A 26615-nucleotide genomic window follows, 5' to 3' on the forward strand; every position below is an offset into this window, starting at 1 on the left:
CTGCCTCCTATAGTCACTCCATATAAAAAAAACTGGATAATGATCTCCTAAGTGAAGTGGTTGCTAAACATTGTAGTGTCAAATCATGTTTTCCATCGTGCCTCCAATCCAGTTCATGCTCAAAGACATTCGGCCAAATAACCAGCCATAGTTTCTTCTCCAAAAGGAGCAGCTCCCATATGTGTAGTCTGATGCACCGGTTGTCCTCTGTCGCCACACCCTCTCACATTCCTCCTTCCTATTTGCTGTGGTGGGTCATCCTCCCCATCATCAGCTAGTATATCCCAATGTGTACCCATTTAATTACCACAAACATTGTTTCCAAATAACTCAAAGCAAAATCATTTCCTTCTTTACATGTAAGAGTCCTAGTTATCTTAGGAATGATAACTCCATAAGAACATGTTAAATGGGTCACAAAATGCCTACCATATATCGGGCTCCCATCCCAAGAACTAACCGCATGATCTACCAAATACCTCGCCAGAAAGTAAGGTATATTGCAACGTACCCCAGGCGCCACAATTCTCTATAAGAAAAACAAATTAACTTTTGTAACCCTATCCCCATGCTTCCTGTGATGAATGGAAAGGGTAGTGAGGTAGTGGAGAAGGCGGTGAATCGTGGATCTAATATTGCTTTTGGGAGAAACACCAGAATTGAAATCCCCCGTGCCAATTGTGCTCCAAAACTCATCCCCAGATACACCCCTTGAATACTCCTATGCTGAAACCCATAAAAATGTAGAAACAATAAGTTTCATTACTTAGTGTGCTTCGTACAAACCCATTCTTCATGCAAATTTGGAAAGGCTACACTCCCGGTATTCCCCTCCTAATCGAAAAACTAGAGCTTGTGGAAATTGCGTGTCTTTTACATAAGCATGAATCACCACGATAGAGAAAAACTCAACACAAGGTTCCTTGTAAACCTACTCCTGAATAATGAACAAGTTGCTCCATCCCATGCATGTGAAAGATATCCCATTTCCCACAAATTTTTTGGTGAGAAATGGGTTCAACCGATCAAGTAGTTCGACCTCTCACATCTTGTTCCAATTTATTGTTGGAGCTATAGCAAACTCGCTACTATCCACCCCAATTTGTTGATATACTGATTATACACCTCTCTAGAGATGTTAGTTGGAAATACATAGAATAGATGGAGGTTAGAAACATCTCCTTGTGCTTGCTGGGTATTTCTCTTTGGACCCATATCCCTACAAAAAGAGTTAAACAACAAAACCAAACTATGAATAGCCATTAAAGCACAATAGGAGATATAATATCATTGTAATGCAATTCTCAGTTCGTAAGTATCAAAACTCATGTCATGAGTTTGGTTCGAAGGAAGTTTGTCGTGAGTTCAAAATCGAATAGTTTTCAGGGAAAATCAAGTTTAATTCGTGCATAGTGTTTTGTCTTACAGTGATGCTAAACATAAAGAAGTTACATGCAAGTTGAAATTTACTCAAAATTGTTGGTAATTGCAAATTTAAACATAAGCCCTAACTCCTAAATCTCTAAAATTGGTCAAAACAAGGCGTGAATAATCATGGAATGCTTACCTTTTATGCAGATTAAGTTAGAGAGGAGAAGTTTTGTAAAAGAAGCAGCCGAAATCAAAGTGGGGCACCAAAATATGAGCTCCCATCGTAGTTTATGAACAAAAGTGTCTAAAATGTACATCTGATTTGTTTATAATTGTGGTCCCGTGTTCTGTAAAGCTCAGACTGTGGGTTTGAGGCTCACGTCATGAGTTTCTATCTGGGCTAAATACATGGGACGCTTAAAATCAACACAAGGTGGACTTAAAATCCACGGCATGGTATCGAGTTTATTTGTCAAATAGTCCATTTTTTCTTAAAACTTTAATAAAATTTTACCACTCAATATTTATGCATCCCACACTTGCTTTTTGTTTTTTTCTAAAATAACTTAGATGACCTTGATGATTAATATCCTAAAATTCAATTAAAAAAATGCAAACAAACGAAAAGAAAAATTGCAAATCGTGCTTGAGTTGCCTCATGAGAAGCGCTTCTTTTTGTTGGAGTCATGAGCTGGACTTCGTGCCACCCCACGTTGAATTTGCAGGAGTTTCATCACCATTTGCACCTTTTGAACCCTCCATCATTTCTTATATGATTGAACTTAATAGAGATAAGGCTTTTTAGAATTTTCTTTTCTATCCTTCACATTAGTCTCTTCAAGCTTTCTTTTCACTCCCTTGATCACCACAATTTTAGGTTCCAGTTTTTCTTCACTCTTTAGTTCTATAGGTTCAACCTTCTTTTCCAAAATTAGTTGTTTTACTTCTAAAGTAACCTCTTCCTCATCACTTGACACTAAATCTTCTTCACTCTCTTTACTCACCAAAGGTGTTTGTGTTTTGTAAGAAAAAACTTCAAAAACTGTTGAAATGGATGCTCTTGGCTTTGTACTTTTGACTTGTTGAATTAATTGAATTTCTTCTTCCATTAACTTTTCCAACTCTTCAAGCCCATTTTCTTCATCTATGTTAAAAACTTCACCTTGAGCATTATTATTCTTAAATTCATCCTCCCCTCCAAAGGTAAATTCTTCATCTCTAACTCTCAACATAATTTTAGACTCACGAATGTCTACCAAGGCTCAAACAGTATTGAGTAAAGGGCGACCAAGAATTATTGGGACATTGGTATTTTATTTCATATCCAATACGACAAAATCAATTTGGAAATCAAATTTCCTAATTTTCACCAATATATACTCCACTATGCCTTGAGGGTGAATCACTGAACGATTAGGCATGTGAATCGTCATTCTAGTAGCCTTTAAATATGGAAGAATTAACTTTTGATAGAATGAGTAAGGTATTAAATTTATGCTTTCTCCAAAATCAGCTAAAACATAAGTCTTCATGTTATTTCCAAATTCACGTGGAAGAGTGAGGCATCCAGGATCTCCCATTTTCTTTGGTAATTCACCGATTATTACTTTAGAACTCTTCTCACTAAGGATCACCTTGGAATTCTTCTCTAATTTTTGGCGAGTATCGGGTAAGTCTTGCAAAAAATTAGCATATATAGGAACTTGGGACAATGATTCAATCAAATGAATGTTTATTAGAATATCATTCACTTGCTTTATAAATTGTAAATGTTCCTGCTCCAATGGGTGAATATTAGGTCGAGACGAAAATGGAAGTGGATGATGATAATGCCCGACATCAGCAAAAATCTTCTTATCAGACCCACTCCACATCGTGGCTTGAAATGCTTACATCATGAGCTCGTGAATTCAACATTATTTTTTTTCTTTGATTTTTGACTTCTTTTGATGTGGTTTGGGATGAGGTGGCTCTACTTCTAAAGCTTCTAGAAACTTATAAATAGTATCATCTTTAGTGTTGATCACCATGACTTGTGGTTATAGCTTTTGTTTGGAATTTGTGGAGAAACTTGCCCATTAACCAACATAGTTAATTGTCCAAGTTGAGCTATGATGTTTTGGAGTTGATGCTTGGTGATTCCGTAGCAAAGCTTGTTGGTCCCTCATGAAAACTTGCAGGTTTCTTATCACTGCATCGTTCTCATCATGTCTTCTCTTTGAAGCCTCCATAAATCTAGATATCATGGACTCTAAATTAACCTTCTTTTCTGGTGGCAACTGCTCTTTTTGATAAAAGCCTCGGCTAGTTTTCCTATTTTTTTTCTTTTTAAATTCACATATGGCAACCACTCTTTCTTTGGCTTCTTCCAATCTTCATCATATTTGTCTCTGCTAGAGTAGCATACTTGAACCTTCTTATTCCTGTTTTCGTCCAAGTGGCGATCTTTGGTCAAATGTGGACCATTGCATCTTTCACAACCCACACAAATAACATGTATGGATTGGTCCATCTTATTCATTCTTCGGTCCATAGTGTTCAAAATTACTAAAACAACTGCCATATCTTCAGAAGTTCCACTATGAATTCCTTTTGCTCCATCATGTTTAGGATTGTGGTATTCACGCGAATGCTTAGAAAACTCTTCAATCAATTCCTTAATCTCACTGGGATTTGTTTTGTTAAAGGTCCTTGAGAATTAAGGAGTTCCCTTGTCATCACATTCACCTCATCATAGAATATTGATACTTCTTGTTGCTCATTTAAATCATTTTTTGGATAATTTCTTATCAAGCCTTTGTATCTCTCCCATGCCTCGTAGAGTGACTCATCCGGTTGTTGCTCGAAATTTGCTATGAATTTATTGAGTTTAGAAACTTTAGAAGGTGGGCAAAAATGTTCTAGGAATTGTTCACATATTTGCACCCAAGTAGTAATTGCACCGGGAGGAAGTGCCTTTAGCCAATCGCTATCAACTCCCTTAAAGGTTACGGGAAGCATTATGATAAGCACCGTCTCTCTTGGAACATTTGGGATGTTGAAGTAATCAGTTATGTCATTGACTTCATCAAGGTGTTTCTAAGCATCCTCATAATCTTTCCTAGAAAATGGAACTTCCTTAAGCACCGAAAGAATATGTCCCTTCAGCTCAAATGTTGCGGTAGCAGGAATTGCAGGCTGCACTAGACCGGGACTGGTATCCTCTCGGATTCTGTTCTTATATGCCTCCATGGACATGTTGGCAATGTTCGCCATCTCGTCTTTTGGCTTGTCTTTGGGTTTGGTCTCTTCTGTTTCAGTTTCTGATTTAGAATCGGATTCGTGTAAATTTGGATTTTGCTCACAGCTTTCTATCTTGCTTTCGTTCTTTGCGGAATTGCTTGATTCCCCCGTGTTCTTCCCGTTCTTCTTTCCGAAAATTGATTTAAGATCTTTAAAAGGTGACTTATTTGGTGGGTTGTTTTCTCCTACGTTTTATCCGTCTTTTTGTGAAGGGCAGACTCTGGATCTTCAAGGAGTAGCATTAAAGGTGTATTGGATTCATGGGTCATGTATTACTGCAACAAAAACAAAAATAAAAACATAAAATTCAACAAAAGCTACTTAAAAATTCCTACTGAACGTTCACCACATCGTGGTTAGTAATCCCACATCGTGATGTCCCAGAAACCTAGATAGAAACGAAAAACTAAAACAAATGTAAATGACTGAGCTCAAATCGTGAGTTCAGTTCTAAAAAAAACTAATGCTCAAATTTAACTTTCTGTAGGTTGTACCCCACAAAAAGGTTCAATTAACCTAAAGCAAAATAAATTCTAAACTAAATAGCCGTTCCTCGGCAACGACGCCAAATACTTGATGTTTGTTGAAATACACCGAATTTTACCTCTTATCTAACTTACTATTCGACTAAAGGCAATGTACCTTTTCACAAATAATATAGCACAAATAGTTGGGTATTGAACATGGGGAACAATTTTAATTAACTGATTTATCTACTAAATATTAATCTCGAAAAACAAAAGTTAATTTTTGTTTTTATCCGATTTTGCATGTTCAGACAAACTTATTCACTTAATTATCGAATTCAATCAATGACTAAAAACACTACAGTTCATTTTGAATCCACTTCTCCTAAATGGTTAGCTACTAATTATGGATAATTCTTGTTGGTTACCAATTATTATATTTTTAATAATTGAAGTCCAATTTACTAATGTTTAACTAATTCATGTAGACCTATGAATAGTCACACATAATTAAAGACAAAATCAATTATGAATTATGAATGGAGTTATGTAAGATTTGTTAAGTAAACATAGTTATGGTTACAATCTAGGTTCTCTAGCATAACTAAATTTAATTACCTCAATTACATATCTAAGATTTTTTCAATCCTAGCTCTAGCAATTCAATGGTCACTAAATTACAAGGTGTCAAGTTCATATATTTTAATAGTTACTAAGCTACACAAAACATGAATTCAAGCAATTTAAGTATCAAATATTAGAATGCTAGGTATTAACAATCAAACAAAAGCATATAACCAAGTAGAAAAATCCATAATTATTAAACTAATCCATGAGTTGAAACTTCATCTAGCTAAACAGAAGCAACTAAATTCAGCTACTCTGGCTTGTTTTTCTCAAGAATTTCTCTTCTAAACCCTCTAAATTTCCATAAGAACTCCCAAAATCGTAAGTGCCAAGGATATATAGTTTCCGAAAATTACCCTACTCACGTCATGAGATAGGGAAGCTCACATCGTGAGCTCAGTTATAACCTGTATCGAACACATATTCTATCCTCCGAATGTTTATCTTTTAGAATGTTGTTATTCACGTCGTGAGAGGTTATTTATCACATCGTGACGTCGTCTTTTAGCTGAAGTATTCATCTTTTAACCTCCAATCCTCCAAAGTTTCAATCTTGTCGCTTTTGGTCCTTTTTCTTCAAGAATGCTCATTCTGGCTGCAAAATACAATTCAATCTTAAAAGTATCATAAATATTTGCAAATAACCAACATATTAATAAAAAGATGTTAAAATATTGCCTAAAATGTGTATAAATATGGCAATATCAAGTACCTTCTTAGTGAACTCCTTGCTCGCTCTTGTTCTATTTGACTCGGGTGCGAGTTAGTCTTTTGAATCTCAGTCTTCTAGTAAGGGTTTTGATATCTCTTTGAGAGTTGGAGTATTCATTGCAGATTTCTATCGCCAACGAACATGGGATTTCTGCATTGAGCATTTATCAAGGTTGTGCCTTTGAGATCTTTTGGGTGTCTTACCTGATTGATTTGATCCCTATCCCCAAGAAGGGCATATATGTGATAGTAGGGATGGACTAGATGAGCATGTTTGTTGCTATGGTCGACTGTGAGGGTCTTTAGGTGTTAGTTCGAACCCCAAATGGGGGAGAAATGATTATTTATAGAGAGGGTACCAATATTGGATTATCCTTTTGTTCTGTTGCTAGGGCTCGACAGTATCTATAGCACAAGTGTATGTGTAACGCCCGTAGATCCGAGCTAGTCAATTTAGAGATAATAGGGGTCAAAAATGACTTTTTGACAAAATATTATTTAGAATAAATAATATTAACCAAGTTTTAGAATACGTAAGGATTCCGTACATATAAAGAACGTTGAAATCTGAGTTATAACGAAGAAGTTATGGTTCGTCGAAGTTTTACGGCAAAACCGACACGACACCGGGAGACGTAAATAGTGAATTTATGATGGAGGAATTTTTACCCTTATAAATCTAAATAAAACATGTAATATATGTTAAACCGAGAACATACAAAAAAAGTACGCCCAAATCTGACTTCATATGAGGAAGTTATGAATTTTCTAAGATTTGGCTTAGCAGTGCGCAACCCAAAACTCGAATTTTAGATCGAGCGGTTTTTGGCCTACGTGACCTAAATGAGAATTGAATATCTCATTAATAGGAACTCAACGGTAAAAAGACAGACGAAAACAGAGTCCGTATGTAGAAGTTATGAATATTACGCGGATATTTAACAATATAATCTCCTCGTACTGTTAAATTTAAAATCGGTCAAGAATTAGCCGATGGAGTCAAAATGAAAGTTGTAGATCTTATTTTTACTTACTCGTGGATATAAAGAACGTCAAAAACGGAGGTTGTATGTGAAAGTTATGGATTTTAGAAGTCGGAAGTGTGCTGTGCGAAAATGGGTGATGTGGTACAATCTTGGCCATTGCTTTCTCCTAAAGTCTTGCCACTAGATGATGACATGTGGCACCAAGTTCAACCATTTTCACCCTATAAATAGAACCTCTCCCAACCTCATTTTCTTCACGCCTTTCCCATTCTTTCTTCTCTTTACTCTCTCTCTCTCTCTCTCTCTCTCTAGAACCTCTCTCTAGCCCCGAAACCCCCCGAAAAGCCTAGGGAACCTCCCTAGCACGAGGTGGAAGCCCCGGAGTGCTCAACTGCTCCGAGAAGAAGAGCTTTTCGTCTTGGGAACGCTTCCTAATATGTGCACAATTAGCCATATGTTTAGTATAGATTTTTATTCATTTTTAGCTAATTATGTGCATAATGTGGACAAAAGGTACTTAATAATGTCTAAATTGTGTTTTCAGTCCAGAAGACATGCTTGGAAGCAAAAAGGAATAAGGAGAAGCAATTAGAAGCTAAAGAATGAAGAAAAAGAAGATATCTGGAGCTACTCGGCGAGTCTACGTAGCTACTCGGCGAGTTCCCGAGAATGTTCCCAAAGAAAAGTCAAGAATCCTTGCCATACACGAATTTCCACATCTACTCGGCGAGTTGGGGACCTACTCGCCGAGTTGCCCCTGTTTTGTGATAAGTATAAATATAGAGTCTTATTCTGAATTGGAGAGTTTTCTGGCTTTTTGGGAGATACACCTGCGATTGAAGAACCCTTTGGAGACCTGAAGAACCCTAATCTTTGATCTTTTAAAGACTCAAGGCGAATCAGGTTATATTTTCCACTTAATCTTAGGATTGAATCATGTCTAGCTTAGTTAAATTCGTTTTTGAGCTTGTTTCCACTGTAATCATGAGCTAAATTCGTGTTGTTTCTATTTAGGAAAAACCAAGTTACTCCTATGGTTTGATTATTACTTTTATTGATTGTTTATTGGTGATTTTATTTAATTAAGTTTGTTAAAGAACCTTATGCATTAACCATAACTATTTTTTGTTAATTGGAAGACAATTAAGCTGCATGAACATCTCTTAGTTGTTAACCTCATATGTTTATGTGAACACTTCATCATATGTCTAAGAATAATGAACATGAAACTAGGATTAATTAGAGAATGGGTAAATTAATGTGTGAGCTTGTTTGAGAAACCAACAAACAAGAGGTTAATTGAATCACCAACTTCATTAACCAATTACAAATCTTATTTAATCCAAATAAATGAACTAAGAAGTTAATTAGTTTAAACAATTGGCCATTGCTTGAATTGATTAATTTTCTAAGGGTTAGTAATAGTGAACATGAATCTAACCACTATAGTTGGTAACCAATAACAATTAATTTATCATTTTATTATACAAATAACCATAGGAGTGAATTAGTTGGATCTAAACAGAAACTCATTGTCAAATTTGGTGAATTTTTACTCGTTTTTAGTTGTTTAGTTAATCACTTGCTAGCTGGTCTGTTTAAGTTTCTAGACTTGTAAAACTAGAGAGAAAAACCCTTTACTTATATTACTTGTTTAGTTAAAATTAGTTATTAGTTTAATTTCCTTTCCGTGAGTTCGACACTCTACTTATCCAACTATACCACTAAAAGACAGGTTCACTGTCTTTGTGTGCTAAATTTATAATTTAAAAGTAGGAATAAAACCAGTGCATTTTACACGCATCACTGCTCCAAGTAAAGCCCGATTTTCTATAAAACCCGCTGTAAGTGAGCTATGCCTACGTTATTTTTAATATAACTTTTATTTAATTATAGTAACATTATTAGGAACTTATAATAAGTAATTGGGCTATTATTATGGGTTATATAAGTATTGTTTAACGCTTATATAATAGTAATAATAGCTAGACTATTAATTAATCTCGGCGAATAATATACTAAACTCTAGTGGTAATAATACTAGGTTTCGTCGAAGGAAATTATTTTTAAGAAGCGAAGCACTGTTTGAGTTCGGAATCACCACATTTTCAAGTGAGTGCATGGTTCCTTTCATCTTACACATAGATATGAAGTATTTAACATAAATTACGTGCTATGTGTACATATTGTCTGAATACTTGCTGTCTATGCTGGGTGAAATATTTTTATACACGTTTTAAATGATTTAAATTGTATATGTATTTTATATCTACAAAACGTGTTGGGTAAAACATAGGTAGATGTAATAGTTGTGTGACCAAATAAAATAATGAGAGGCCTTGATATAGATGTTATTGATGATCCATTCATCTAGCAGAGTATAGATGACGACTACGGACTAATCTAGACAGTCCAGTGGAACGCTAGCAGGCTCGCAACCTATAGGTGTTTATTTGAACTGTGTGCTCACCAACAGTACTCCATCCCCCACATGGTTGCCTTATTTGACATGAATTGCAGAGGAACCCCCGAAGGATGTGTTGTCACCCCAATGAAAGTCCTTAGACTAGGTCCCTTGTGTTAGATGTTTTACAGACATAAAGTGAGGATAACGGGAACGGGTAAACATGTTTGTTTGGTTTGATAAAGTTTAATAAACTTATTTATAGTGGGTTGAAAACCCTATGTTCTCACCATGTTTCCCAACCTGACACACTCAGTTTATTTATATCATAGGTGTTGGTATGAAGCTACATTACATTGAGAGATTAAGGATATATAAATCACTAGTGATAATGAATGTAAGTTCTGTTTATGATTATGTTTCTGTATTGACGATGACATCCTAAATGTTTTTAAATGAATAAAAATACTTTTATTCGGAAATGCTTTGATAACGTATTTATCATGTTTTAATGGGAACAAATTCCACAACATTTATATTAAAAGAGGTACTCTAACTTTTATAAAGCATAAACAAAATCAGTCTTTTCTGGCCGTGAAAATGGGGATGTCACAATATGGGTTATCTTGCGCATGTTGTTGCACCTGAGTTGGGAATGAGGTTTCGGTTTCGGATGTGGCTATGGTTAGAGAGTTTGCTGATGTGTTCCTGGAGGAGTTACCTGGTGTGTCTCCTAAGAGGTAGGTTATGTTCAGGATCGATTTGGTCCTCGGTGTGGCCCCTATTGCTAAGGCGTCATACCGATTGGTACCATCGGAGATGCAGGAGTTGTCCTCTCAGTTTCAGGAACTGTTGGGCTGATCAGTTCACCATAGGGAGCAACGTTTTTCAAGACGAAGGATGATTCACATCGAATATGCATTGATTACCGGGAGTTGAACAAGTTGACGATGAAGAACCGTTACCTACTTCCATGGATTTTTGACCTTTTTTATAAGTTGCATGGTCCATCTTGGTTCTCCAAGATTGATTTGAGGTTGGTGTATCATCAGAAGAGAGTTAGAGAGGAGGACATGGATAAAACCATGTTTCAGACTCGTTATGGTCATTACGAGTTCGTGATGATGCTGTTTAGGCTCAATAATGCGTCTGCGACATTTATGGACTTGATGAATCGGGTCTGCACGCTGATGGTAGATCGATCGGTCATTGTTTTCATTGATGATATCTTGGTCTATTCCAATACCATGGAGCAGCATGAGGTGCAACTTCAAGAGCTTCTGGGAATTTTGAGATGGGAATGGTTGTATGCTATGTTCTTGAAGTGTGAGTTTTGGTTACGAGAGAACAGGTTCTTAGGATACCTCATTAACCAAAATGGGATTTTGGTTGACCCGGCCAAGATTGAGGCCGTGATGCGGTGGGAGGTTCCAAAGTCTCCTTTGTAGATTAGGAGTTTCTTAGGATTAGCAGTGTATTATCAGAGATTTATTCTGGATTTTTCCAATATTATTGTACCACTCACTCATCTGATGAGGATGGTTATGGATTTCCATTAGGGGCCTAAGTAGTAGGCTACTTTCGAGACATTAAGAAGGAAGTTATGTGTGGCCCCAGTGTTGACCCTGCCTGAGGGTGTCTAGGATTTTGTGGTATATTGTGATGCATCCATCAGTGGTTTGGGAGCGGTGCTTATGCAACACGGGAAAGTTATTGTGTATGCTTCTAGGAAGCTGAATCCGCATGAGGTTCGATATCCGACACATGATTTTGAGGTAAGAGCAATGGTGTTTTCTCTTAAGATTTAGCGAAACTATCTATATGGGGTCCAGTGTACCATCTACATGGATCAAAAGAGTTTGACATATCTCATGGATTAGCCAAATCTGTACATGAGATGGCATAGGTGGCTCAACGTGGTCAAGTAATATGACTGCAAAATTATGTACTACCCTAGGAAAGTGAATGTGGTCACTAGTGATTTGAGTCGCAAGTCGGATAGTTATGATGTTGATAGCCTATGTACGAGGATTTCGATTGATTCTCCATTTTTGGATTTCATTATGGAGGCTCGAGTTGAGGGAGTCAGGATAGAGAACCGGAAGTAGGAACGAATCAGGAGCGAGATTGACAGGTTTTCTACCGAGAACCGTAGACTATTGCCTCGGTGTGGATGTGTTTGGAAACCAGATTTTGGTGGGATTAGGTAGACTGTGCTGCAGGAGGCATACAAGTCTATATTTTTGATATACCACGGAGCCACCAAGTTGTCTCAGGATTTGCAACTTAGTTATTGGTGGTCATGTATGAAGAGGGAGATAGCCTGGTATGTCAACATATTTTTAACATGTCGGATGGTCAAGGCCATGCACTAGAGTCCGCATAGAAATGCTTTAGCCTTTTAAGTTAGGACTCCTATGTTCCCTTAGTTGAGTTTTCATACAACAATTATCGCTCCAACATCGGTGCACCACCATTTGTGCTCCTATATGGGAGGAAGTTTCGTAGCCCAGTTTGTTAGGGAGAGCTTAGTTGTAGGGTCATAGGAAAGACCAAGGTGGTTCTTCTGAAGACAAAGATTATTTAGCATATCAGACAAAGATTGCAGATAACTCAGAGTCGGTAGAAGAGTTATGTCGACAAGCGTTCATTAGAGTTAGAGTTCCAAGTCGGAAAAATGGAGTTACCGAAGGTATCACTCTGGAAAGGTGTAATATGATTCAGGAAGAGGGGAAAATTTGGGCCCCATTATATTGTGCCTTTTCGAGTGATTGTCATTGTTAGCAGGGTAGCTTATCAGTTGGATTTTCCTGAGGAGCTTTGTCAGATTCATAACACCTTCCATGTTTCTCAGCTTTGGAAGTATGTGGCTAATGATTTAGTGGTTGTTCCTTTGGATGATATTCATATTGATGATCACCTGAATTGTGTTGAGAGATCAGTGACGATCTTGGATCGGAATATGAAGGTCTTGCACAACAAGGTGGTGTCTTGGGTCAAGGTACAATGGAAACATAGGAAGGGTTCCAAATAGACTTGGTGTTGGATTGGGTGTCTAATCCCATAACTATAATTGGGATGTACTTGACCTGATAGTAGCATGGTCCTTTTGGGTTACCTTCGCCAGTGCAATTTGATAGGATGGACTTTTGAGAATAAGGTTATTTATGATTTATTAATATATAATAAGAACAATATATTATTTGAGAAATCATATTATTTAATTATTATTGATCAAGATTTAATTTGGAATTAATTTTGTGATCAAAAGAGACTAACTAAATATATGGGGATTGATTATGTAAATCAATGATTTTTATAGTGTGGGCTAATGATCCATGGTTATTTAGGATGGGCTAAACCAATGAGATACTCCATGGATAGTCCATGGAGGTTTAACCCATGGAGCCTAAGTATCCTAAAAGAATATGGTGCATTAGGATTTGCATGGATGTAAGCCTAGCATTTGTCACACTATAAAAGCACACCCCTAGAGCCAAAATTGGTTGCACCATTCATTCTAGGAGATTGATAATTATTTTGTGATAAGTAACTTATTCACTCAAGCCTCCTCCTGCATTTGGTGTTTGTGACACATTAGAAGCATCACACTTGAGGTGCTGAAGCTTTCAAAGGTCAAGAACTATACCCTACATATAAGAGGTAATCATCTAAACTAGTTTTTATGTTATATAGTTTTAATTGTATGCTAGTTAGGGTGTATGATTTGGAAATTTGAAAAATGATGTATAATTAGACAAAACATAGATCCAAAGCATCTAGGGTTGTATGTGCATCATAGCAGTGTTATAGTGCTCAAAACCCAACACTTTGAACCCGAGGCAGAGATGCAAGAGAACTACCCCAAGTTATTCATAACAACAGACTTCGAGGATAAAGTATGATTCAAGTGGGAAGAACTGTAACACCTCGAATTCCATGTATTTATCTTCATGCCCTTGTGATGAAAAATTGTTGCAAAATCAGTCCCTTGAAGCGTTTTGGAGAAATGTGTGTTTCATCCAATATGTTGAGCATACTCCTAGTATATCGGTGTATGTAGCCTGGACCAAAACCCTAATTTTAGGGTGTGTGAATTATTTAAACACCCTTATATTCCCAATACCCTTTCATTGATCAGCCTCTGTCCCCCAACTCGACCATATCTAACCCTAATCTCTTATGTGAGCACTTTTGACCTTGAGTGTGTATGTTGGTGAACTTGAAGGAGAAAAAAAAGAAAAGAAGACTGTCTTCGAAGGATGAAGCATTTTGGATACAGAAACACATCATCATTTGGCACCACTTGGAGGGAAAAAGCTCTGATCTTGATGAATTTTTCCTTTAGATATTGTTAGCCATGGATTTGTGTTCATTTCGGTCCCATAAGATTGGTATTATGAGTATGGGTTACTCTAAATCATACGAGTTGTCCTTTCAGACATTTTTGAGTGTTTTGAGTCATAAAAATGGAGTTTTCATTTTTCATAGCCCTCGACACATGACCTTTAGCGGTTTAAACCTTGTATTAAGTTAGGGTTTTGGTATTAAGCACTTAATAGGCATGCAAGATCCTAAATTTCGAAATTTTATGATTAAGGATGTCATTTGAGGACTAGATCTGGATTTTGGATGAAAGAGCTTAAGGGATTAAGCTCTTAATAGAAGGAAAAAATGGCAGACACGTACGTTGGGTGTATGCTATGGTACGTTGCGCATACGAGGTCAACACCCCACTTTTTGGTCAAGACCTTAGTACGTCGTGTATACTAGCTAAGTATGCTGGGCATAATCGGATGGGTTGAATCAGTTGTCTTCGTTGAGTTTTGACTTTGAACAGAATTTGACCAAGTTTTTCCTAAGGGTATTTTGGGTATTTAAGTTGTAGTTAAGTTTGGTCACAATTTGATGAATACGTGACTTGTGGCGTTTATATTCAGAGCAGTGTCCTATTTAGCTATCTTTCCAATTTGAGTGGTTAGTATTCCTCACTATACTTGTTGAGTCGAAGAAACCAATGACGGCCCACTAGGTTATGTATTCTGGTATATAGGATGCTGCTATGTTGTAAAGATCTCTAAAACTGCTTGTTTATCTGTTTTCTAGATATATGATTATCGGTTATATATATGTCGACATTGTATGGTTGGTTTGAGGCAATGTTGCATCCTGCGGAAGCCAACAAACCTCGGAGCAACGGATAGGAAAGCTAGACTTATGTTGTGGGATCGGGAGTAATCCAAGCATGAGTTATGGGCGGAAATGCAAGCCAAACTCATGTTGTGGACTCATGGGTAATCCAGTCTGTTAATATGGACCCAATATACATATTGTTTTATGTTTGTGTAGTGGTACTTTGGGGGAACTCACTAAGCTTTGGTTACAGTTTAAGTTTTATGCTTCAGGTACTCTAGATGACCATGGGAAAGCAAAGGTGTGATCATGCACATCTTGTTGGTTTTTATGATACTGATTTGGGATACTCTGATATATGATTTCTACATTTGAGAACAATATTTTGTAAACTTTTGGTTTTGATTTGGGCTTTGTTTGAAAACAATGATATATCTTGATTTAAAAATGATTTTTTTACTTTGATTTTTTGGATGTTACATTAACCATTGAATAATGAAACATTTTTAGTTGAATGAAGGTTACTGAAGAAAAAAAAATATGACAAAAACAATAAGTATTTGAATGCTTAATCATTTGAGATGCCCTAATAAGTCATAAAAAACTATGTGTAAGTTAAGTTAGACAAGGAAAGCAAGATTAAAAGGGTTTTAGCAACCTTACTTCATTCACTCATCTGTCTTCCGATGTTGTTTCCTTGTTGCCGACGATAGTCATCAACCACACATACACCCTTTTTTGGAATGGTCATAAGAAAAAAAGAAACATACATACCCTGTATGTTGTTGCATTTCTCGACCAGGAGAAATAATATGAGCCAACTGGGGCTGGTATTTTCTTATCAGAGAAGAAATGTTCCTCACTTTCTCTAATTCCTTTTACAAACCTCCCCCGCCCCCCAGCCAATTTTTTTTCTTAATGATGTTATTTGAGTTCAATTGAGAATAATGTAGGAACATTTGAGGTTGCTTTTGATGAATTTGAAAACAAATTAAAGAATTTTTGTTTGGTTGTTGTAGGTTTTAACTCAACCCGAATTGTTCGTTCTTGCTTTCTCTTTCTAGAAACCCATAAAGTGACTTCACTGTCCTTATATGCTTCAAATTGAAATAGGTTTCTTGAGATTCGAATTTGCATTTTAAGGATTTTTCAAAAAACAGTAGGAAATTGTTCTTCACTAAATTGTTCCATATTCTAATCCCCCCCCCCCCCCACGAAGTCATTTACACGAAAACACGTAAACACATGAATGAATTGGGTATTTGATGATTTTGGAATCATAATAAGTAACTTCTTTTCTTTCTATTACTTAGCGAGTTCTTCTCTACAAAAAATTCCTTGGTACTACTCCTTTTTTCTTCATTTTCTTCAAGTTATTCCTCTTTTATAATCCACCAAATTCCATCCATTATCTATAGTTGCTTTATTCTTTGAATTAAGTTCTAATTTTAAACACAACCAAATACCTGATTTTTAAAAAACCAAATTCATGTTGAAACCTAATATCTCAAGATGATGGATCATCATATATGACTTTAACACAAGTCCACACATTCCCATCAATGTTAATTTAACTTCTAACGGGATCGATGTATACATGGCTCACATAACTCAAATAAGAAGAAACATGTATTGATGTTTTCGACTCTCAAGAAGATGGTGTGGTACCTTGGTCATATATGTCGCCTCCACCGACATTTGGTTCCTCCGATAATGAAGAGTTTATGATTGCGAATATATGCCTTTCAATAAAGCGACATCGCCAAAATGTTGTTGATCTTTTGTTTGAGATGTGAAAATATTTTTCTATTTTATCGCCTTTTTATTTTAAATGTATCCATATTCAAGAACAAGTCAAAGCAAATTCAAAAATAAAATGTAGAATTCTATTTGAAAAAATGTTTATGGTGAATTAGTGATAATGCTTAAACTTCAACAATTTGTGAAAAGATTTATGTAACACTCTAAACCAGGTATGACTTGAAACCCTAAAAGAAAATTCATTTTTGACATAATTGGTACCTTAAGTATGTTGGGCAGACATATGAGTACGCTTAGCGTACTACATATGACTGATCGCGGAGGAGCCACACATATGCTAGGCATACCTAAAGTACGCTGGGTGTATGTGCCGAGGGTTCAAACCCTAATTTGCGGACTTATGACCTATTTAAAAGCCCTTAACTCAATTAAGCCTCACTGTTATCAGCTCCTTTCACCCTTAAACGTTCCTGGACGCCCTAATATCCTTTGTGAGTGCATTTTGATCCTTGGCAGTGCATTTGTGGTCCTTTTAGTTCCTGGAGGTAAAAGGGTTGGATCTTTTCACTTAAATCTCTAGATCTATTTCTAGTTTTGCCCCTTTAGTTTATTTTGGACCTCCATTTGTGAGTTAAGCAACTCCAGAAGACGGAAATGACAGTTTTGAGGTCCCTTGGTCCTTTAGTATCATAAAAATGGAGTCTTCGTGGGAGTTTTGACCATATGCATGGTTTAAGAACCTCGAATAGGTCTTAATGGGGGTGTTAGGTGCATATAGGACATGCAAAGGCATAAAGTTGGCAACTTTAAGCCTTAGGCCGTCTTATTAAACTTAGATCTGACTTTTGAACGTAAAAGAATCGAGTATTAACCACTTAACATAAAAAGTGCTTAATATGTTAATACGTTGGGCGTAACCCAGTATACGCGGCGCGTAAGCCCCAAAACCCCAGTACGATGCGCGTACCAGAAGGGTACGCTAAGCGCACACATCACATATGGGCTTGGATCTGTATTGGGCTTTTGGACTATTGGGTGTCATTTGGTTATTGGACTTGGTTGCATTCTGAGTATATTGTGCCATTTTATATGTTTAGGCCATTGATGTTATGATTGGGCCTTTTTGGGCTAAGAGGCCCATTAATGATTTTGGACGTAGACTTTTGGCTCATTAACAAATAAAGGATAATTGGGCCTTTCTAGAAGAACTTGGGGTTGGGTTCCCTTGTATTAAGTAAAGTCCTAACATTTATTAATATTATTATTCAGCACGGGAGGTTACAGACTGTTAGGAGAGCAGCCTTCGCATTCAGCAGACAGTGGTGAGTCTCCTCACCATACCAATGGGTCGAAGGCACCATGGTCGGCCTATTAATTGTTACGTATATACTATTTGGATTATGTGATATGGCATGCACTAGTTGTTACTATGTATCTTGTATGGAAGACCTCGGGGGGGGGGGGGGGGGTTCCCGAAGCACTAAGGTATAAGATCGTAGAGGGTGTCCATGGTATCCTAGGTCAAAGACCTCGGGGGATTCTCGAGGCATTTAGGTGTAAGACATTGGAGGTTTTCCCTGGCATCCTAGGTCAAAGACCTCTGGGGGTTCCCGAGGCATTGGGTTAAAACCATGTGGGGGTTCTCATGGCACCCGAAGTAAGACCCTGGAGGGTTTCCAAGGCTTCCTTATATGTTGGTAGGCATGGATTATGTGATATGTATAACTATTTTAGCTGGCATGATAAGTTGTATGTGGGTATACTCTGGGGAACTCACTAAGCTTTCAGCTTATCATTTGTGTATTTGTTTCAGGTACATCTAAGCCCAACGGCCAAGGCAAGGTGCGATGACGTGGCATGCACTCTCCCTCTCATTGATATGCTATGGGACACTGATGTTTTTCAATAAAGTTGTAATGAATGTGGATTTGAAAACATTTGTTTTGGGATTTCATGGTTTATGTAAATGTGTTTGATTAATTAAAAATGAAAATTTTCTTCGAAAAATTGAGTCGTTACAAGTTGGTATCAGATTCTTGGTTTGAGGGATTCAGGCACACTCTCGAGTGTCTCAGGACTCAAACTAAGGAAATGGTAAAAATTGTTTTCAAAAGTAACATAAAAGGTTTTTAAAAGAAATTAAAAGATGAGAGTGCAACGCGCATGATCTGTCGAGCCAAGTAAGTATTTCCCTAATATGTTAGCCATGTTATACTGATAATTGAGTTTTGTTGATTATGTGGAACTTGCTATGTGTATGCTTTTTAACTTATATACGGTTAGGAGCTTATAGCCTTAGAATGATTGATTCAGTCTTATTTCTGTTCCTTGTTCGTTTGTGATCCTAGGGTATAATCTTTATTTGAAAGTCTATTTGATCCTTTCTATGTATACTTTGCATGCATAAAGGCAACCTGTTATGATTGGTCTGAGTGATATGAGTAGAGTAAATCTTAGGACAGTCTGAGATTGATATATGCGGTAGTTGTGGGATATGGTTTGGTTTTGTGACAAATTGGAGTTATCAGGTAGAGCAGTGGGGAAAGGTACAAGTTGGTGTGGAAGGTAGTATTGGGCCTGTACTACTTAAAGCATATAACCTGTACCCGAACCAATGTTAGATCTGACGAATTTAAGGAGGACCGGTGTGGGAATATCCCTTATATGGAAATCCTGATTATTGTGATTTATGATATTTTCAATTCAGCATGGTGGTGACACGATTTAGGGCAAGAGGATCAGGATCGGGATCTAGATCCAGGGCGGGATCAGTCAACATTAACGATGTCATTAATGAGAGGTTGCACGAACTTATTGCAGATGAGGTTACCAGGGGCATCATTAATGCTACCCCAGTCATTTTTGGGATGGTCAAGGAGGGCATGATGGAGATCATGGAGGAGAGACTCAGGTCATTCAGGGGTGAGATTGTTGTGGTTCAGTTTGGGGCTCGAACACCCTCGTTTCGGGAGTTCAAGTTGTGTGTGGCGCTGGAGTTTTTTGGGGTCAGGGACCCAATTGTCAGCCGATGCTGGGTGGCGGATATCGACAACACCCAGCACATGAGTTCTTGCTCGAATGCGGCAAAGTTTGGGTTTTGTAAGGTCCTGAGAATGGATGTTACCAGTGATCAATAGCAAACACAATCACAGAAATGAGAATAAGAGTAGAAAAGAAAAGAAATCAAGCTTGCACACGTTTTATTGCTGAAAACGTCTGGTACAACTCGATATACGACCGTGAACAATTAGGCATCAACAACCAAACACGACTGGCTAACCCTCTATATATAGGGAACTACGACTGAAAAGAGTTTACGACCGTGAACTTGTTACAAACCCGTAAACAACCACCAAACCTACCAAAATACTCTATCTATACAAAACCACTATTACAATGCAAAGCCTAGACCAAACCACTAATTGGGCCTTTCAATCTCCCCTGTGGTTTAGTGCTAGCTTGAAGTTAACCCCTTTTGACTACCATAACGTCCGCTTGCCCTATCGATTCATTCCACATACGCTTATTAAGAATCTCAGCAACCATGGTCGTATATACCTTCGCAACATCCTCAAAAATATCCTCCGCAACCAATATCTGAAAATTGCTTAGGTGATGAATGTCCCACTTTCGAAATTGTAACAAATCTCTTCGGTCTTAGAGTCGTATACATCCATTCTTGAGCTTGATTACAGCAACTGATGTAATCTCATCAAAAACCCAACACTCCATTGAGCCTAGAGATCCGTCTTGATAGTTTTGAAGCACAGGGAACTGTTTAACCTGTTTAGTTGCAGGCCACATCACAAATTGCATAGGTTTGTCAGTTTTAGGATCAATAATATCAGGATTCTCCAACATAACGGATTCAATAGTTTTCATGGTAGGAAACCCCTTTTTAACCTGATCTTCAAGGAAGTCCTTGAACTGGGTCACCTGTGGATTTTTTGTGAGAATTGAAAAAGGAGCTCGTGACAATTCTATCAGATCTACCCTAGTCCACGAGTTGAAATCATGACTATCTATCTAAAGCTCAGAGTTGCCACTCTTTCTTAGCACGATCCACATCTTGAGAGGATCATGAAATCCCCAAGAAAAAATTCCCGATCTATCGCCGAATGTATCTCTAAATCGAACAACCTCAAGATCAGTCACTATAATTGTAGGTTCATCCCAAGAAGCATTTTGTTTAGGGTTTCTTTTAAACAACAGTTGCCCCTTCTTAGCTGCTTCCTCCTGTGCATCACGAATTATTGCTGAGACATGAGGGACTTGAGAAGGCTCAACCTCAACACAATCAACAACCCCTGATGTCTGACCAGTTGGCATGGTAACTGGAAAGGCTTCAGCATGTAGATTAGTTTTGTATTCATCAGCAGATGTTTAATATTTATCACCGAAGTCTTCCTTAAGCTTCTTCTTTAGCTCAAAATAATTTGAATTCAAAAGATTGAAATGATATTGAAGATCAAAAATCTGCTTTGACTTTTGAGCATTGTCCTTAAGAAGATCTGCTACGTACACACCGAGCTTTGAATTGTCAGATTGAAGTTCAGAGACTTGAACATTAAGCTTTGTATTTTCAGCTTGAAGATCCGAAACACGAATATCAAGCTCAATGTTCTTCTAACTGAGCACTGAGATCTCCTTCTGCAATCCAGGGATAGTGAGATTGTCTCCTCTAGAACCGCCGTCCCCAATAGAAATACCTTTACCGCGTGGCGGAGGCATAAAAAATTGCTCCTCAGCCAAATGCATGGCTAATCTTACTGAAGCATCATCGTGATCTGATCGAGGAGGAGAAAATCCTGGTGGAAAAGAAGATCCACCAACTTCAAAAGTAGTGTCTGGTCCTGCAATAAAAAGTTTGGTTGTAGTAAGACTAGGAGTAGTGGTAGGTGGTACTGGAAGGCCACTAACAAGATTTGCAATTAGATCACTCTTCCTTGGATCCCTTCTTCTTCTTTTCAACGGGGGTTGACCTATCTGTGTTGATGTAATATCACTCACAAATGGCTCTATAGTAGGAGGAACAGAAACAAGAGGAGGAAATCCTATAACTGTCTCCATTGGAGTTGAAGCATTCACCATTTGGTTTGTGGCAAGAGGTATAGTTTGAAGAACTTCATCAGGCTCCCTTGTCTCTGTTGTTGGAGGAACAACTTCATTGATGTTGTTAAAAATCGTGTCAAGGTTCTCATTCGTCACAAAATTAGCACTACTTGCAAGCGATGGAGCAATATCATCATTGTCAAAACCAGTAAGATCAAGATCATCAAAAGAATCATGTTTATCTCCCTCAACTTCCATCTCAGAATCCACATTCATTCCTTCAAGATCGCTTAGAGCATGAGTAAATACTAAACCATGTTCTTCTGCCACATGAGCTTCAGGAGTAGGAGTATCTTCATTTTCAGTATTCTCATCATCAGATACTCTAATAACATCGTTGTTCGGAGATGAAGATGCAGGATCAGAAGACGCCTTGTCAGAGGATCCATAAGATTCTGAGGACTCATTCAGTTTGGCAAACTTTCCAAACTTCTGTAGAGGATACTTTCCTTCAAAAATAACTTTTCCTTTCCGGTTCTGCTTGATGAGCCCTACGGTGTGAGGACCCAAAGATTTCATATCGAGAGTAACGCCTTCCTTTATCATATCTGGAAATTGAGCATTGATAAACAGTTGAATGAACTTGGGATATAATAAGAAAGTATCCTGGGTTGAGGCTCTGATGTTCACAACAAACTCATCCAAGATAAATCTTGAAAAGGTGAACTTTAATCCAGCAGCAAGAGAAACAATTGCTCTAGTATTTCGCATAGAAATTTCATCAACTCCTGATCTTCTTCCTGCAATGCAACTAACAAACACATGCGCCAAAAATTTCCAATACGGAGGTAAGAGCTTCTTTAAAGTTGGAGGTGAAGTGCCTTCATATCCCACCCTCCTTAGAATTCTCTGAGCATCCTCAATCTCAATCTCTGTGGGAAAATTAGGTTGATCGTCAATCAACAATGCATCTCTGATAAAGCCCTCAGTGATCACTATCTCACGTCCTTTTATAGTAGCTTTAATAACAACAACTCCAACATCATCCATTTCCATTTTAGCAGTCGCCTAGAACTCTCTAATCAAATTCTGGTAAACAACAGGATTCACAGTGATAGCAGATGACAAACAACATTCCCTGAGTCTGTGGATCATCAACTTGAGGTCCGAGTGAACAGCTGGAGGATCCGCCAAAACAATAGCCAGATTATGCATGTTCGCAAATTTGAGGTTCGCCATTGACCTGCACTAACCATACCAAGTAAGACAGGAGAAATCAAATGAACAACAAAAGTTTTTAGATAATTTAATTTTGATCCCAGTAATAAAATAACAATTTAAAATTTAGGTCAAAATCAAGTTTTAAGTCCACATTGGAGTTTGCGGTCAACAATTATTGTTTACGGTCAACACATGGATTTGCGGTTAATAGGGATTTATGGTCGTAAATCCTTGCCAGTGAATTATTGACCATCGGCGGGGTTTACGGTCGCAAGCATCTTACAGCCGTAAGCTTCGGCCGCAAGCTCCGATAACCTTTCTTTTTCGATTTCCGCCTCAAAAACGCAGTGAATCACGCAATAAGATACATATTCCTGGTCTAAAACTCATTAGTTTCGAGACTATCAGATTATTTTGCAAGATTTGAAGAAAAAAATTTCGAAGAAAGAGAGAGTGGAGGGGTGTTTGCGGCCGAAATCAGAAAACTGATAGAGATTCCGGTGGTAAACTCTTATTTATACCCGTTTTACATTTACCTGATAGCCATATAGTATAAGGCAGGATCCAACACAGTCCAAAAATTTAAAATTTAAAAATAATTCTTTTTGAGGATTAATATTAAAGCTAAAATTAAAAATAAAATAAAAGTAACTTTGCAAAATTTAAAAATTAAAATTAGCTTATGAATTCTTTAACAGTTAATAAAATAAAAATAAAAAATAAAAATAAAAAATAAAAAATAAAATTAAAAGTGAAATTAAAATAAAATAAAATAATTTAACTCCAACTAAAATGCACATCTTAAAATTTAATTCTGAGAACGTATTTGTGACGCTGGGATCAAAGTTGTTGGACAACCTTATTCCACTTGTCGGTACTCTTATCTTCACATCTTCGTCTGATCGATCGCCAGTATTTTGGTCCACTTAACCATGAAAATTTTGTGACAATTTTAGGACAATTTACCAATGACATGACACATACTTATATAGATGATTATGATTCTTCATTATCGTGATTGGCCCTAATTCTTAAATAAGACTTTCTTATGACTATTTAACTGACTACGACCAGGGATATTGTTGTCCACCTAAATTGAGCAGCAAGATCTACAGACAACCTGTATGTGTTCAATTTTAATTGTACTAGAACGTGTTTCCCACTTCCTGGCATGCCCCAAGCATCAAGGACTTCCAAAATACTCCTTACACCGGGTGAGTAGACAATTATTAAGAGAGAAGATAGATTTAGAATGCATATGCTGTACATCTAGGTCGGATCTCTTCCAATCACACAAAGGATGAAACATATGGCTAACTGAAGTTTCAGAGGGATTAAGAAGAGAACGTTGCATATACTGTGTACCGGGTCGGATTTTGAGTCACGCAGAGGAGACAGTATATGGCTAATGGATGGAAAGAATTGCATAGATAAAAGATGCAGAGAGATAGAGATGCATATGCTACAGTCCAGGTCGGATCTTTCAATCACGCAAAGGAGGCAACATATGTCTAACAGATAGATAGAAAGAAAATAACCTTCTACAGACCTAGCTTATCGGAATTCCCCAGGCATCCCATCCAACCGGAATTAAGGACAGAGTCCGCACATCGAGGAAAAGTGAATCCACAGTTCTAGATACGGGTTATTTAATGTGACCGGTAGATTCCCATGTATATCTCCCTGCTCAACCTATCCGAGCGTCGTGATTTCAGGCTAAACGGATCTAACTATGTCAAAGTTTGTCAAGTCCTTAAATTCATTAGGTTCAATTTTCCCTAGTCAAGTCCATTTAAATTTTTTTCATGCCTACCAGCGCATCGAGCACAGAGCGTAGACGATTCAACTTAGGTACGTTACGCAGATTCAGATTGTCCGTTATCACTTGCTAATTTCATTTCCCATCACAACACCTGCAAACGAGACTAACAACAACATTTTTAATTTTCCGTATTTTTTAATGTTTTTGGATTTTCTTTATTTATTTTTTATTGTTTTTGGATTTCTGATTATTTCCCCCCCTAAATTTGAGCATGGGTGAGAATTAAATAGACTTAAATAAAATAAACATAACATGCGCAAATTTAATCTACCTTACAAAAAAATAAATAAATAAATAAAAAATGAAGAATTAAGAAAAAGAAAAATAATAAAAAACTTAATACTCAAAACGAATCAATTTCACAAAACCCACAAGCACATCGAAGCGAGCTTTGTTAAATGGCTTTATGAACAAATCTGCCACATTATTAGCAGTAGGGATCTGTTCCAGTCGGATTAGTGAACACTCATAACAGTCTCTGATAAAGTGAATTTTAATGTCGACGTGCTTGGTTTTAGAGTGTTGGACTGGATTTTTTGGCAATTTGAATAGCGGCCTCATTATCACAATAAATAGGGGTTTCTAAGTAATTCAAACCGAAATCCAACAGCTGATGTTGGATCCAGATAACTTGTGAATAGCAGGCCGATGCAGCAACGTATTCCACCTCCGCTGTGGAGGTTGAGACAATGTGTTGCTTCTTGCATTGCCACGAAACTAGTATGTCACCTAGGTATTGACATCCTCCTGAGGTTGATTTCCTATCAAGCTCACAGCCTCCATAATTACTGTCAGCAAAAGCATAAAGATCAAATTCAGAATTCTTCGGATACAAAAGACCCAATTTTGGGTTCCCTTTGATATACCGAAATTTTTTTTTGACAACAATAAGATGTGAAAGTTTAGGATTAGCCTGATAACGTGCGCATTGACAAACTGCAAACATGATGTCAGGTCGGCTTGCAGTAAGATACATCAGTGATCCGATCACCGATCGATAGTGGGTCTGATCTACGAATTCGCCATCAGGATCTGTAGTCAGAAGAGGTCATTCAGCCATTGATGTTGAAGTAGATTTAGCGTCGTGAAAGCCGAACATCTCAAGAATATCCTCCACATACTTGGCTTGATGTAGTAGGATTCCGGTTGAATTCTGTTTAACCTAAAGCCCCAAAAACATGGTCATTTCTCCTAACTAACTCATTTCAAACTGCTTCTTCATTACACCTTCGAATTCTTGGCAAATCTGCGGACTGGTCAACCCAAAGATAATGTCGTCAACATAGATTTGCACAAGAATCTGATCGTTGCCGACATGCTTGATAAACAAAATCTGATCGATAGTGCCACGAGAGTAGCCATGCTCGAGCAAATGCTTTGTTAGAGTTGCATACCACACTCGAGGAGCTTGATGTAACCCATACAATGTCTTGTCTAACTTGTAGACATGATTAGGAAATTTTGAGTCAACGAACCTAGGAGGTTGATCAACGTAGATTTCTTCCTTCACCTTGCCATACAAGAAAGCAGTCTTGATGTCCATTTGATACACGGTAAAGTTCATGTAAGAAGCATATGCTAGGAAGATATGATTGGCCTCCAGGCGAGCTACTGGAGCATAAACTTCAGTGTAATCAAGACCCTCGACTTTTCGAAACCCGCAAACCACCAATCGATCTTTATTTCGCATAATAACCCTGAATTGTCCTGCTTATTGCGATAAACCATCTTGTGTCAAGAGACTTCTTGCCCTTTCGTAACTCAACTAACTTCCAAAC

The 26615-nt window shown here is 37.5% G+C and overlaps 1 protein-coding gene and 1 non-coding gene across 2 annotated transcripts; one reads left to right on the forward strand and one right to left on the reverse strand.

Annotated features, from left to right (window-relative positions):
• Positions 1-2684: 2684 nt before the first annotated feature.
• On the reverse strand, positions 2685-3245 carry LOC145039869 (uncharacterized). Its single transcript, XM_078987874.1, has one exon. The coding sequence runs from the start codon at positions 3243-3245 to the stop codon at positions 2685-2687; it is 561 nt and encodes a 186-aa protein (XP_078844000.1).
• Positions 3246-4135: 890 nt separating this feature from the next.
• On the forward strand, positions 4136-4242 carry LOC145044686 (small nucleolar RNA R71). Its single transcript, XR_013681631.1, has one exon. It is a non-coding gene; the product is annotated as a small nucleolar RNA R71 (small nucleolar RNA).
• Positions 4243-26615: the final 22373 nt, after the last annotated feature.

Source organism: Lactuca saligna, chromosome 4 (assembly GCF_052625555.1).
Source record: "Lactuca saligna cultivar CGN05327 chromosome 4, ASM5262555v1, whole genome shotgun sequence".
Lineage (NCBI taxonomy): Eukaryota > Viridiplantae > Streptophyta > Magnoliopsida > Asterales > Asteraceae > Lactuca > Lactuca saligna.

Bases quoted from the DNA above. Each gene is read 5' to 3' on its own strand.
- LOC145039869 (XM_078987874.1), bottom strand. From the start codon at position 3,245: ATGTGGAGTGGGTCTGATAAGAAGATTTTTGCTGATGTCGGGCATTAT.